The sequence below is a fragment of the Sinocyclocheilus rhinocerous genome, unplaced genomic scaffold (assembly GCF_001515625.1).
Source record: "Sinocyclocheilus rhinocerous isolate Xijiao unplaced genomic scaffold, SAMN03320098_v1.1 scaffold2256, whole genome shotgun sequence".
Classification (NCBI taxonomy): Eukaryota; Metazoa; Chordata; class Actinopteri; order Cypriniformes; family Cyprinidae; genus Sinocyclocheilus; species Sinocyclocheilus rhinocerous.
Genome location: NW_015657297.1, coordinates 23731 through 39469, shown reverse-complemented (window position 1 = coordinate 39469; position 15739 = coordinate 23731). Strand labels below are relative to the sequence as shown.

The window sequence follows — 15739 nt, the reverse complement described above, 5'->3', positions numbered from 1 at the left end:
GGAAGTACAGACGTTCCTCTTGTTGATAGCAGAGGAGCGGATCCAGCGAGAGCTTGATGGGGCGACGCAGAATGAAAAAGTTTTTCAGGAGTCGCGGCAGTAGAGGCGGCGCAACTATAACGACATGTGAATAATCCCGCCCACTCTAAAGCGGTACTGAACTGCAGTGGAAACGCAAACCGAGCCGTGCCGTGTCGTACCGTACTGAGCCGTGCCGAGTCGTACCACGCAGTGGAAAAGCGCCAATAGTGTATATATAAGTGGTCTGATCTAGACAATATGAACGAATACATAAAAAAATGAATCCTTACATATAGTTTATTTTTTTTATTTAATAAAAGATCTGGGGGAAAAAAATAGCATTTAGCCCTGAATGTAAAGGGGTCATGACATGAGAAATCAAATTTGCCTTGATATTTTGGCATATAAGCGGTCTTCGAAACTTCCTAAGTTTCATAGCTTCAAACCTCCTCCTCGTGTATTTAATCAAGCTCCAAATACAGCTTGTTCAGATCTGAGAGGGCATGACGACGTCACGGGGGAACAAACATTTGCATAAACACCGCCTCCAGAGCAAGACATTGACGAATAGTCATCTTCTCACCATAGGCCCCGCCCACTGGCATTCAGTCACGATTATTGATTACGCTCACATTTAGCGTCGCGTCAAAAGCTAATTGAAATGACAATCACTGTCCTAAATCACTGATGATCTGCATTTATCATGGCCATCCATGGGATTTTTCTATATAAGGACTGCAAAAACACTGTGTTTTGAGAAATGTCATGTGAAGCCTGGGACACAGTCCGTCAGGTGATCGGTGATGTTCACTCTAGTCTTGCCTCATCACATTCCACTCTGTTAGGTTTCTAACAACTCAAACAACAGTTCCTTCCTTCTTGCTTTGCTTATAGCCTGTTATGGTCTTCTTTTAGCATTTCCCATATTTTTGGGTTGAAGTTGGTTGCAGTAGCCTACTTCCCGCTTGAGTCTCGTGTGTCTTAATACAACATGAGTAATATTCCTCACTTCTGGTGGCAAAAAAATCCCCCAGTGCTTCATAGAAAATGATATCCAAACTGAAAACTACCGGTATTTATGGTGTTGAAATGGTTTCTATTAAAGGGTGCAATGATAATTGCTTATTCAATGTGAAGTCAGCAAATGTAATTGCAAAAAAAACAAAAACATGTTTAATCATAAATACAACCATTAAAAATGGCCAGATTTTTTTTTTTAATATTCTGCAAGGATGCAGTCAACTGACCAAATCCCCCCCCCCCGAACTGTTACGTTTTCTAGCAGCAGATCAGCATATTAGAATGATTTCTGAAGATCAAGTGACACTGAAGACTGGAGTAATGATGCTGAAAATTCAGCTTTGATCACAGCAATACATTACATTTTAAAATATATTAATATAGAAAACATTTTGTTTGAATTTTAATATATTTCACAATATTTAAAAACGCTGTCTTAGCGAGCATAAGTAGCTTTTTTCAAAAACACATTGTCCGAAACCTTTTGAATGGTAGACTATAAGCATTGATTAATTATTTAACACCAATTAAGAAAGTCAATAAGGTCCGTTATGATCTCATGCTTGATTTGAAGTAATTAACAGCCACATATTTGGTCATATAATATTGAATGTGAACATTCTATGGTGGCAACCTAAAGTTGTGTTTACTGAGTTGGGAGCAGGGTGCGAACTACGGGGGAGCTAGGGGGAGCTCGGCTCCCCTTAATAAGACATGGGCTCCCCTGAAAATGTGATTTGTGAAATTTTGGGGGGTCTCAAAAAATATTGACAATGTGTTATTTTGATGTGCAATGTTTTGTGTAATGTGATCATCGTGGATTATTATGTGTAAAATTGCAAAAATATCATTCATCCATGCATGACGGCGATTTAAACCTAATTAACTTCAATAAAGATAACTATACATGCTATTCTTGTCATGAGCATCAAGGTGTGGGGGCGCTGCGGTGCAAATTCCACTCATGTTTAGTACATGTTAACCCAAAGATTCGTAGAAAAAATATAAACGCTGGACTCTGTGGTCGATTCTGTGTTAAGGTAAGGCATGTTATTCGCAATTATGTGTTGTGGCTGGGTTGTTATAGGTCTGCGTGACTCTCGATGTCTTAGGCCTAATTGAACGGAGGAATTATGGTATTCTTCTGTAGCCTGACGACAAGTAACTTTACGTTAACCGTTGTTCATGTGAACTCAAAGACAGCCTGATGCTTTGTTTATAGACTATTTGTGGGTGGCTGTTTGTTGTTTCACCTATCAATTCGTGTCGATAAAGTATAATAGGGTAAATCCTGTATAGTGATTTATCCTATATAGTGCTTGCATAAAGCAAGTAGTGCATACACTTGTAGCTGTTATGTATCTTTGTAAGTCATTGTAAGCCCTCTTTTGAGGCAGGCGCAAGCGCACGAACTATATATATATATATATATGAATATAAATACGTTCGCCTGAGGCCGGAGCCTGCTGCCATCCGCCATGATGGGGAGGAGCAGGGAACGGGGGACTCCTGCCGGCTGCCCGAACCCGGAGGAGCCGTCGCCGTCCACCGGGCGGCCGAGGAGTGTTGGCCGCCCACCGAGGGTTATCCAGTGCCGCCGCCAGGCATCGCGGAAGAGTTTACCCAGCTGGTGGAGGGCCGAGCGGCAGTGTGTCTGGGAACCGGAACAAGATTTTATTTATTTTTTCCTCTCTGTCGTCTCTGTCTCTCCTCATCCTTCCGTCTCCTTTTCTCTCGCCTCGTCTGTCTGTCCTTACCCCCAGGTACGCCGCGGCCGCCGTGATCTGCTCCCCCGGAGGGGGGAGGGGGGGGAGTAGAGCGCAGTCTCGTGGGTACCCCCTGACCTGCGAGGGGTGATGGGGGTATGTGACGAGAGGGGCGGGGCCGAGAGCCGTGGGAACGGAGCGAGGCCGGTGGAGTAAATGCTAATGCGCGACACCTGCGCCACTCACCGGTCTCGAGTCCCACGGAGGAGCTCCGGAAGGATAAAAGGAGGAGTGACGACAGTGTTGGACGAGAGAGGACCAGGCCTGGATTTTTTTTAGTGTTTTGGTTCTGTTTGTGCGCGACAGTCGTCCGTGAGGGGCTGTCGTGCTATTTTGTGTTTAATTTATTATTAAAGTTTTGTTCAAATGTTCGCCGGTTCCCGCCTCCTTCTTCCCGAACTATGAACGTTGTTACAATATACATGCATGGAAATGTTTTTAAAATATGTTCACACACATTATGTAAACAAAAACTTATATTTTGGATGCGATTAATTGCGATGAATCATTTGACAGCACTAGTAAAAAATATAAATAATTCTGAAGTTGCTGGTTTGAAACAAAAATCCCCTGAGAGCGGCCTGATTCATGAGCCATCTTGTGAGCTCGCTGCGTTACATGCAACAGAGCTGCATCATAGTTTGCTCATACAGTTTGCTTCCAGCTGTTGCGCGTGACCATAGTGGCAGATATCTAAACATTTTAAAGAACGAGCACAAAATAAGAATAGTTTAAATATGGCATCCTCAAAAAGCAATGTAAAAGATTGTGCTGTAGTCTATGATGCATATATGATTGTTCATAACGTGACAAACTTCACATTCGAACCGAAGCGAGAACATTGCAGAAGTAGGATCAGTGCATCACAATGAATCAGTGCAGAACTCTGTTGCAATTCTCTATTGCGTATCCTAATAGTTGCCTCAAAAATCAAACTTCTGGCATTGTTTATTCACCCTCAACCGGTATGACTGACTGACTTCCGTGGAAAACAAAATGAGACATTTTCAAGAGTTGAACTAGTCACTATTTCTGTGCAATTATAATGAATAGGAATTGGACCTTTCAAGCTTAATAAAAACAGCACTGTTGTGCAAAACATGCACACTATCCATAATTATCTGAACTATAGCTTAAATTAATATTAATTGCAATGCGATGAAATTAGTCATATAATTAATTACCCATATAAGTACTGCTACATGGTTAAACTGAACTGATGCTGTTTCTATTGAAACTTGTATGTCATCTATTGCATGACATGTTTACATGTACTTTAATATACTAGTCAGTACACAAAATAAGTGTGCTTTAAAGCACAACAAAAGATTATTAAAACAAATTGAATTAAAATGTGCCTATAAGTAAGACTGCTGGGATTTCTCTGTTTGCACATTTAGTACACTAATTTTGCAGACTGGTGCACATTTATGGCATGATTGAAGTGATTTGATTTTTCTGATTTGCTCTTGTTTGACTGCCAGTGGTCAGTATGGTGTGTATGCAAACACAAACGTCAGTTTTTCATTAGTGCAGGATGACTGTTCTAGTTTCACCATGCATCCTCAGCTGTTTTGTGTGTGTCACAGAATCGTGGGTAGGAAACACTCAGCTGTATTTAAGCAGGCAAAGTTCCTCATTTTGGAATAATCAAAGGCTCACGGCTGAAGACTCTTCTTAGCTTTCCTCACAACACCTGCTTTCTCTGCTGGCAGGTTTTAAACCTAAAACTATATTCTACAGTCACAGGTAGGATTTTTTCATTATTTCAAAACACAGTGAGTCCAATATTTGGACACTTGATCATATTTATTTTTAAATATATTTATTTTTGTATTTTTGTTATCTAATGATTTAATGAAATTCTAATGAAATTCATATAGTAATATAGTTTGTTTTGTTACTCTACATGAACACTAGGACAACATTGCATACTGTATACTCACAAAAAACAATCAAACAACAACAACAGCACTAGTGAACTGCAGTGTAGATCCAGCAGTGACGCAGTGGGTTGATGTGCTCTCTGGTGGTGTTTTGATGCAGGATCGCTGTGGGGCTGAGATGTGCACCGGTCACTGCTCCAGGTCTGTGGGAATGGCTCTGATCCCTACAGCCATCGTCTGCATGCTGGCAAATGCACTGCTGCTGTTTCCTGATCTGAAGTATCAGTACCTAACAGAGAATCATGTGACCAGAGAGGCCATGTGGTGCTCTGGGATCTGGGCATCAGGGCTTCTGGTGAGCTTATCTGTTCTTTTGTTTGGTTTGGTTTGTAGGAGATCTGATACCATTCTATATTATTTTGCTATTATATGTGACCCTGGAGCACAAAAGCAGTCTTAAGTCACTGCTGGGGTATATTTGTAGCAATAGCCAAAAATACATTGTATGGGTCAAAATTATTGATTTTTCTTTGATGCCAAAAATCCTTAGGATATTAAGTAAAATTTCCTACCGTAAATATATCAAAACTTAATTTTTGATTAGTAATATGCATTGCTAAGAACTTCATTTGGACAACTTTAAAGATGATTTTCTCAATATTTAGATTTTTTTTTGCACCCTCAGATTCCAGATTTTCAAATAGTTTTATCTCGACCAAATAGTGTCCGATCCTAACAAACCATACATCAATGGAAAGCTTATTTATTCATAAATTTAAAAAAATTGACCCTTATGACTGGTTTTGTGGTCCAGGGTCACATATATTAAAACAATTACAGAATTATTATTATTATTGGAATATAGTAAATGTAGTATTCAATAATATGTGTCTGTGTGTTTATATATACTCAGTATGAATAAGAATCTTGTTAATAAATTATTATATTAGATATTTACTGAATAATAATAAACTGAAGTCATCAAAATGTATTTTAAGTATGTGTTATATATAATTGAATATAATTGAATAAAACATTATATAATTATGTATATTATATATAAGTAAGAGATAATGCACAGCATGTGCATTAAACAGTTTTAATGCACAGCTGCCAGCCAATCAGAATCGAATATACAGACAGACCATGGTATATGTTAGAATATACAACAGAACAAAAATAACTAAATTGACCTATTTTACATTTATTAATATACATGTTACTTATTTATTTGTTTGTTTATTTCAATATTTTTTATTTATTTATTTTTTAGGGCATTACTCATATTACATGATGCAACTGTCATGTGGCATCTGTTGTGTATTTTACATCGGACTGTCCAGTATTGCTCTGATGGCTGTTGTGTGTTTTGTCAGGTGCTTGTGGCCGCGCGAGGTTTTACAACACACTATGAAAAGAAAGGATGCTGTTATTTTACTACTGAGGTAAGACAATTGTATTGTGTGGATTTGTTGTATTTTCTTCTTAACCATCATCAGTTGAACAATAATTGATTAACATGATGCTTTGAACAAATATTCTTTCCTAATGATGCCACGTCACTTAACAGTGTTTTGGGGGATTTTTGTATATATTTTTTTTTGTGGTTTCCAGGTTTTGCGTAAGTTGGGCTACACATGTTTGGCTATTCTGGCAGCTGGTTTGTGTTTCATGGTGAGCGGGACGGGGCTGACGCGGGGGCCCCTCTGTTTACACAACAGCACTGACGGCCTAAAGTGGGGACGGCCATTAAAACAAGACAAAACTGGGTGAGTCAGACCTCAGATTGCTAGATTCTTTCACTATTTTTACAAAGCTAATTCACTGCTATTCATTCAGTAGGCAAAAGCGTCAACATTAGTATTGTTTCGTTTCACTGGGAAACAAATCAGACATTAAACCTGATGTGTCCATTATGTGTGCATTAAAGTGATTTTAACTCCACATGAAGTTAGCTTTGAGGTTGTGTGCTGTAAAGTTGAGTTTATCTTATGTATCGTTCAGTGATGGAAAAGTTACTTTGTTACAGATTACAAGTTACCCTATCTAAAATGTAACAAGTAGTGTAACTATTTAAATTACTTCATTAAAGTAATGTAACTGATTACATTTGATTAGTTTTTGATTCCTTTTCTAAATTTCTAATGTTTTTTGAACTGTTATTCATTTTCAAACATGTACAGTAAAGCAGGCAGGGTTAACCTTACAGTACTCGACACTGATTATTGTCAGATTTTCAAAGTCACTTGAAATAAGAGTATAATTTAATTTTAAAGCACAGCCAGCACAAAATCAGAGATCATTTGAGGTTAAATACAGATTTAAAACCATAACAAGGAATAGTTAAGTAGCTGTGATACTGTTTTTGAAATCAAATCTTTGCATAGTTATGACAGGAAACACTGGCATCTAATTAAAAAAATAAATAAAATAAAGCATACACATAAACCCAAAACAGTTATCGAATAAGCATGTGTCCTATTCTGTGTACTAAAGTCCTGAAACATTGGTGTCTCATATTTTTAGAGCAGTCACTGCAATTTATGAAAGAAGTCAATTAAATCTGTATGTGGGTGAAAAAAATAAATAACCGTGAAAAAACCTTTTTAACCGTGAACATTTTCATAAGTACATTTTTGTAACTGATTACAGTTACATTTAATTTGTAATGAAATGACATTAATTTAGTTGCATGCGACTAGTTACTTCCCGACACTGGTAGTGTTAATGTGTGCTGCTCTTTTTGTTTTGTGTCCAGTGCTCTCAAGCATTATGCTATTATATGTAAATAACTCAAGCACATGTTCACGCAGAGAGCAGCTTTACCTCTATTAGGGCTGCACGATATACCGAAATGATCGAAATATCGCAAATGTAAATATCGCAATATGCATATCGCAAGGGCGTGCGATATCTGAATCATTTTAATAATAGGCTACTTAAATCAAAATGTTGCAAAAGGTCAAAGTTTTAGTTCGACGCATATAGCAGAGAATTGCTTGACGTTAAAAGGAGTTATTAAGTGCAGTAAGTTGCAGAAAACAAGTCTTTGCCGTCTCGTCTTGCTGTCTGACAGACTCACACCGCGCGCACACAGAGACAAGCGTTTCAGACGGCGCGCGAACACAGAGTTGATTCGTCTTTCGCATCTCCTCGTGTTTGAACAGACACATACACACAGAATTATGTCAATAGTACCCGTCTCGACGATCATTCTCATAAACGCAGTCGGTTATGTTTTAAATGAATGGAAACAGCTGAGAAAAAAATTGGATGTGTATCATACTGGATCCGTGCAGTCGGAATTTAAAGGGACAGCTTTTTCTTTCTTTTTTTTTTACTGACTGTTAACTTGCCTTTAATCATGTTTGAACTTTCTCAGACTGTAGTTTTTGCTGTGGTATATGAAGAAGTACTTAAAGTGTATGTAAAGCAAAGGTACAATGATATAAAATTAGTGTAATAATTTTTTTTTGTTTGTATGTTCACACTGATGTTAAAATGACATTTTCTAAATTGTGACATTACTTTTTATGTAATGCTAAAACACTGCTGGTCACTTTCAGAAGTTGTAGTGATTCTTTCTTTTCCAAGAAAGAATGTGAAACAAATTGGTTATATAATTTGAATTTTTTAAATATCATTGAAATTGATTTTACACACTTTAAGCAATATCGTATCGCATATCGAATATCGCATTTTTTAACAAGGTATCGCATATCGCATTTTTCTTCAATATCGCACAGCTCTTACCTCTATGCTCCGGAGCGGTGGCCATCTGCCTGTGTGGAGCCTCGGCGTGTTGTGATCTGGAATATGGCTCTTTTCTCTGTCCTCATGGCAGCGAGTGGCCTTCAGCTCATTTTCTGCGTTCTTCATCTCCTCACCGCCTTACTGGAGTCCATGTGCAGACCCAGCTTCTGCAAGAATAAGGTACAGATGCTCACAAAGAGCCTTGTGAAAAAGACACGTCAGTGAATTCACTGTGCACTTGTAGCATACTTCAAATCTACTGTAAGATAATGTCATATTAATGAAATAAAAGTACACTTAAAGAGAGTGCACCTTCATGACTGCGTTTCTTAAGTGAACTTTGTAATATAGTCAAATGAAAAGTTTTACTTTAAAGGATTTGAAATCATTATTTTTATTAATCTTGCCATGTTTTATAGAAGTACACTTACAGTATTTTGATGTGTTGACTAGCATACTAAAGCTCATGTAATGTACTTGATTTTAGTGTTTCTATTAAGGGTCATATATTTAAAATATACTATACTTGATCATTTCAAAAGTGTAATTTCATTTTTTTAATACATGCATTAGAAGTTTTAATAGAAATGATATATTTAAATAGCAAAATGCTTGTAAGAACATTTGGCAGAATGCTTTAACCGTAAATAAAAGTAATAATGAATTTATAAGCAAGTATCACTTAAATAGGTCAAAAATCCACTCTAAAGTTCAGAAAATTGCATTTTTGCATTTATACCACAATTTAAAAATATCTACTTTTCTTTCTTTTTTAGGTTGTTCCTGTTTGAAATGACTAGAGGTTCTATTAATTTCCTCTCCGTGTGAGAATGAGAAGGACATTTTTGGGGGGTTAAGCAGTCAGCTATGACTGCTTAACTTATTTTAAACAGAGAGAGAGAGAGAGAGAGAGAATAGAAATGGGAAGTGGATCGGGGAAGCCAGTTTTCACATCCCTGAAGTTTTTTACTGCACTGTCATCACACACATCCAGTCTTAAGAGTGATTTTAGTGACGGTAAACTTTGAATCCCAGAAACACTTGAACAGTTAAAATGCCTTGAATAATCCACTAAAAGCATAGAGACAAATAATCCGTTTCAAATAGTCTGTATTGTAATATACAGTGGGTACGGAAAGTATTCAGACCCCCTTAAATTTTTCACTCTTTGTTATTTACTGCACTGTCATCACACACATCCAGTCTTAAGAGTGATTTTAGTGACGGTAAACTTTGAATCCCAGAAACACTTGAACAGTTAAAATGCCTTGAATAATCCACTAAAAGCATAGAGACAAATAATCCGTTTCAAATAGTCTGTATTGTAATATATATTCAGAATGCACTTTAATATTTTTGCAATGTATAGTAGTGTAATTTCATGTGTATGTATGTGTTGATACTGAAATGCTTAGTGTTAGAAGATGATATTTTTATTGTTCGATTTCTACGAGATTAAAAACGAATTGTATGAACACTTCATTGTGTAAAGGAATGCATTATTTACTGAATTCCACTAAACTGCATTGATTTTAATGGAATATAAAAGCAGCACACTTGTCAAGAAAAACACATTTCAGAATGACTGTTCATAATACAGAAGTATAGTGAAATGTGTCAGAAAAACACCAAATAAACACAGACATCACAACATCACAATCATGACCTCAGGTTATTTCAAGCTGCGACATTTTCAGAGAAAACGGCATTTATCCTAATGGTAGCAAGAGGGAGAAAATTCTCAACAGTTCTTCACTCTACTAACCATATGTTTGTTAGGAGAAAATAGTATGTACTGTTGTGTTTTATTATATATGTCACAAAATGCCTGCAGGTTATTGGTTTGGTCATCATCAACATTTATATGAAGCTAATTAAAATGAAAAGTGACAGTAGTGATTTACAAATGACAAGAAGTCATTTACATTGTTACAAAATATTTATATTTCAAATAAATGCTGTTCTTTTGAACAGTTAAGGCTAGATGCTATACAGATTCGTCTACTGTGCATGCGCACATCAATCTAGTGTAATTTTTTTTCACACTGTACAACAATAATCACTGTTTTTGCATTATTGTAAGGGGTAGATTTAGGGTTGGGGTGTAGACGTCAGAGGTGGACAGTAACTAAGTACATTTACTTGAGTATTGTACTTAAGTACACTTTTTGGGTATCTGTACTTTACTTGAGTATTATTTTTTTCTGGAAACGTATGACTTTAACTTCACTACATTTGAAAGACAAATATTGTACTTTTCACTCCACTACATTTCTATCAAGGTCCTCAAAGTAGAAAGTCGTTACTATGTAGCAGCTTTGAAAGTCAGTGGGTGATTTGTTTCTTCTCTATAACGTGACTTTCTTTCTTTTTCAGACAGTTTATCAGTAATCACTCTTGTAGGGCTACATGAAGTGATTTCCCAGCATTTTTTGAACACTGACCAGTTGCAAATGTTATATTTATTTACAACAATTCAATAATAAGAAGTTAATATTGTGGTATATATTATACACAATATTGTCTGATTTTGCTAAATTGTGTATGTGAAAATATTACCTATAAAGCCACAGAAGAACTGTTGTGCGTCTCCTAATAAAACACAATAGGTGTTTGCTTTTTTGTTTTTTGTTAAAGCAGTGTTGCTGTTGTAAAGTTATACAGCTACAGTTGTGTTGCTGGGTTTTAAAGCAGGTTCGTTTTTTTTTTCTTCCTTATCAGTCTGTATTTACAGCAATTTCACTGTCCACTCTGTTCAAATGTGGATGAATGGCTACACATAGATGTGTCCAGAGCTGTGTGAGATCACTACCATCCTGCTTTTGTGGGGGTGGGTAGGGGTGTTAATTTTTTTCCCCCATAGGTTTTTAACATTCTAAACGCTCTTTATTCCAAAGATACTACATGTCAGTGTATTCAGTAGCTGTAATGTATTGTAAGTTGCTTCAGAAGTATTGCAAGTATTACATACAACAATAATAAAACAGTGCATTGACATAAATAAGGAAATTTACTTTTGGTACTTAAGTACTTTTAAAAGCAAGTACTTCTGTACTTTTACTTAAGTAAAAATCTGTCTTTACAACTTTTACTTGTAATGAAGTAATATTTGACCAGCAGTATCTGTTCTTTCACTCAAGTAATGGAGTTGTGTACTTTGTCCGCCTCTGGTAGACGTTAATAAAACACATTCTGGTAGAAAATTACATTTGTTGTTAGCTTCCGGTTTTAGCTGTATCCCGTCTAGCCACAACCCTTTTGAACATATTATTCTTCAAAGAATCCTGGAAAAAAATGTATCACAGTCTCCAAAATATGAAGCAGTGCAGCTGTTTTCAACACCGATAATAATAATAAATGATGAAATAAATGATGATTTCTGAAGGATCATGTGCCCCTGAAGACTGGAGTAATGATCCTGAAAATTCAGCTTTGATCACAGAAATAAATTACATTTGAACATATATTTACATTGAAATCAGCTATTTTAAATTCTAATAATATTTCACAAAATTAAATGAGCAAATTAGATTAGCAGAATCTAAATTAGATTAGCAGATAAATTAGCAGACAAATTCTGCCTTGGTGAGCAAAAGAAACTTCTTTCAAAAATTGGAAGAAAAAAAAAAAAATAAAATTACCAACCCCAAACATTTGAACATGTATTTTTGTGTACGATATTTTTGTTGTTGTTATTGTTGTATGGTGACCGCGCGTGAATATAATTTTTTATCATTCTTATTCTTATTACAAATACTACAATTGTCAGCACCTGTAATTACGAACCATGGGAAAAAAGTATTCATTATCATTGTACCTGTTTACAAACTGTGTATTGCATTATTTTATGGTGTGATCACAGCTATAAAAGACAACTTTTGAAGTCTTGACTACAAAAAGGAAGTGAACTTCTCTGTTATTCTCTGCTATTTGGCCTACATTTCAAACAGAATTTGCACTGCGGTTTTCCGGAAACAGCATACTTAAAATAGCTTTGAGTTGAGGGAACCCCTGCTATGGACTCTCAGGATGTAATTCATAAATTTAGTCTCTCTTATTTGTCTTCTCTACTTCCTCTTTTCCCTCGTATTGTTTCTCCCTGCTGGTGTCTCCTCTGTCACAGCTCGCCACTTTTCCTCTCGCTCTTTCAAACCTGCTCTATTTGGACACCCAAATATTTACACATAAAACTCTGTCCCTCCAACACAATGACTCAGAGTGGATTATGTTTTTGAAGGAAAAAAGAAACTTGCAGCCTCTCACGTGCATCAGAGAGCTTCAACAATCTGATCGTGCTAAATAGTAGCTCAGTCAGAGTGAGATGCTTAAAGGAAGTGTTCATCCAATTTCGAAAATTTGCTGAACATGTGCTCACCCTCAGGCCATCCAAGATTAGGATGAGTTTGTTTCTTCATCAGATTTGGAGAAACGTAGCATTGCATCAGTGTCTCAGCAATGGATGCTCTGCAGTGAATGGGTGCCGTCAGAATGAGAGTCCAAACAGCTGATAAAAACATCACAATAATCCACAAGTAATCCACAGCACTCCAGTCCATCAGTTAATGTCTTGAGGAGAAAAGTTGCGTGTTTGTAAGAAACAAATCCATGAAGACATTTTAAATTCAAACTGCCGCTTCTGGTCAAAGTACAGAGTCCTTAATCTAAAAGAACGCTTTCTCCAATTAAAAAGTCCATCTCCTGTTGTTTCTCACATCAAAATATTTGTTTAGAGTTGTTTTGGACTGCTTGTAAACGGTGCTTGATCTGTGCAGATTTCTCTCCTGATTCAGACCAGACAAATTTTCACTGGAGGAAGCGTTATTATGGATAGAGGACTCAAGCAACAGTCTGAAGTTAGAAATGCTTTAATTATGGATTTGTTTCTTTCAAACATGCATCTATTTGCTTCACAATTCGTTATCTGATGAACTGGAGTGGTGTGGATTACTTGTGGATTATTGTGATGTTTTTATTTCTCTCATTCTGACGGCACCCATTCACTGCAGAGCATCCATTGGTGAGCAACTGATGTAATGATCATTTTCTCCAAATCTGTTCCGGTAAAGAAACATGGGATGGGCTGATGGTGAGTAAATTTCAGCAAATGTTCATTGTTTTGGACGAATTTTTCCTTTAAAGGAATATATCACTAGAAACATAAAAATATATTAATTCACCCTCATGTCATTACAAACCTATGACTTTTTGTCTTCCATGAAATACAAAAAAATAAAAATAAAAAAGGAATTATAAGCAAGTTCCTTATTTTGCGTTGGAGAAAAGAGACGTTCAGTGACTAAAAAGAAGTTCATTTATGTCGGCAGAGGTGCGTGTATTTTCATCTTTCACATACTTCCTAAAAAATGAACGCAAAGCAGGCAACATTATTGTCAGACTTTGATGCTGTAGAGATACAGAAGTGACAAAAAGGAAATAGAAAGAGGAAGTTAAAGAGACATACACTCACTAAACCATTCATTTGAGATGGTACTGTACATGCCATTGCATTTTTGTCCTTTTTCTTCGAAGGTGCAATAGAGAGAGAGAAAAAAATAAAAGAATCTAATGCGGTTTAAAGGGCGGTCCGGCTTGGGAAATGGCGTGAGCCGGACTTTACCTCATGTTATCCCCATGAATGGCATAGTCTAATAGGTCAGATCATGCGCACTAACCACTAGGTCATATTTCTGACCGTACTTATTCCATATGATTTAAACTAGTGATGTTCACACTGACTAGACAAAACATCACTGATAATTTAATAAGCAAGTTCAGATCCTGTATAAAATATTGCATATATATATATATATATATATACACAATATCAAAAATATAATTAAGCTTTTTCGGTGAAGTAGTTAGTAAGGTCACACTTTATTTTAAAGTGCAATTCTCACCATTAACAAACCATTAACTATGACTTTTGCCTCAATAAACTCCCAATTAGCTGCTTATTAATAGTTAATGCGGTAGTTGTTAAGTTTAGGTATTAGGCAGGATTAGGGATGTAGAATATGGTCATGCAGAATATGTGCTTTATAAGCACTAATAAACAGCCAATATTAATAATAGGCATGCTAGTAATCAGCTAGTTAATAGTGAGAATTGGTCCCTATACTGAAATGTTACTGTTAGTAAATATTCAAGACTTTTTAGATAATAGAATTGAGTTTCTGTGATGTATTTTTCCATGCGTGTAATCACTTTTGAGAATGTTTTTCGTATTATTGTGGTTTTCATCAAAATATACAGTATAATGTGCATAACCCTAAAGGATAAATTTTTACTATGACTAAATAGCACTTTTGCACTTGTCGCTCTAGTTTCTTTGTCCATTATTGACTCATTATAGAACATGAGTGTACACATGATCAACTATCATATTTACATTTAAATTCTTCACTGTCGGTTAGCGGTTAACCGGTTAAAATGAACATCCCTAGTGTCTACCATAGGAGACAATAGGATGTGATCTTGCCATTGCTCCTACGTTTTAAAACAATGTATCTGTTGTAAATGTGTTGCAAAAACGCTATGCTTTGTTTATTGCAGTGTCATCCCTTCTGACATCGCATTGTCATTTAAACTGATACATTTATACTCCGCCATCTGCATTTAGAAGTTTGATCTCAGTTCAGGATTGTGACGTGCATTTGAATCTAACATCAAAATTATATTTATGCATAGTCATAGTCATTTGTGGGATTTTTATTCTTTGCTCAATCATAGTTGCATTTAGAGATATGTGTTAAAACTGTTTTTGTTTTTTTTTTTTTTTTTTTTTTTAAGAAAACAAGCAGTTACTAAATGAATAGAGTGCAAGTCTAAAAGGGGCAATCATTTTTTATTTATTTTTTGAATAAAGTTAGAATAGAGAGTGCTAGAGTTAGAGGGTCAAGTTTGTTTGTTTGTTAGACTAGTTTGTGTTAGTGTTTAGTTAATAAAACTCTTGTGCACAAATTACATGAGTTTCTGATTCTGCCTTGCAAATTAATTGTCCCTTTACGATTTTGATCCTTACTACATGCAGTATTTTCTGTGGCCTCGGAAAGATCCTTTCCTAGAGTTGATATGAATTTACACTGAATGTTCGCTGGACGAACAGATTGGTTGATGGCAATTTAATTCTGCTACAGTTACTACTGGCAGCTGATATAAATAACTGTAATTAGTCATAATTAACTGTAATTATTTATATACATTTATCTTTTGAGCTAATTTGCTACAATGTGCCTAACTGGATGGTGAAATTGTGATGAAACGATGGGTTTGCTGGAACCACAAGCAGTTCTG

At 36.1% G+C, this 15739-nt stretch overlaps 1 protein-coding gene across 1 annotated transcript; it reads left to right on the top strand.

Annotated features, from left to right (window-relative positions):
- Nucleotides 1–4784: 4784 nt before the first annotated feature.
- LOC107720959 (transmembrane 4 L6 family member 5-like) lies at nucleotides 4785–9580 on the top strand. Its single transcript, XM_016528794.1, has 5 exons — nucleotides 4785–5048; nucleotides 6070–6138; nucleotides 6308–6462; nucleotides 8440–8626; nucleotides 9223–9580. The coding sequence occupies exons 1-5, from the start codon at nucleotides 4848–4850 to the stop codon at nucleotides 9235–9237; spliced, it is 627 nt and encodes a 208-aa protein (XP_016384280.1). The 5' UTR covers nucleotides 4785–4847; the 3' UTR covers nucleotides 9238–9580.
- Nucleotides 9581–15739: the final 6159 nt, after the last annotated feature.

What these genes read in the sequence shown, in the direction of transcription:
- LOC107720959 (XM_016528794.1), top strand. Translation starts at nt 4,848, where the DNA reads ATGCAGGATCGCTGTGGGGCTGAGATGTGCACCGGTCACTGCTCCAGG. An exon ending in TCTGGGCATCAGGGCTTCTG is followed by an intron (nt 5,049 to 6,069) that starts GTGAGCTTATCT and finishes GTGTTTTGTCAG; the next exon opens with GTGCTTGTGGCCGCGCGAGG. An exon ending in GCTGTTATTTTACTACTGAG is followed by an intron (nt 6,139 to 6,307) that starts GTAAGACAATTG and finishes TGTGGTTTCCAG; the next exon opens with GTTTTGCGTAAGTTGGGCTA.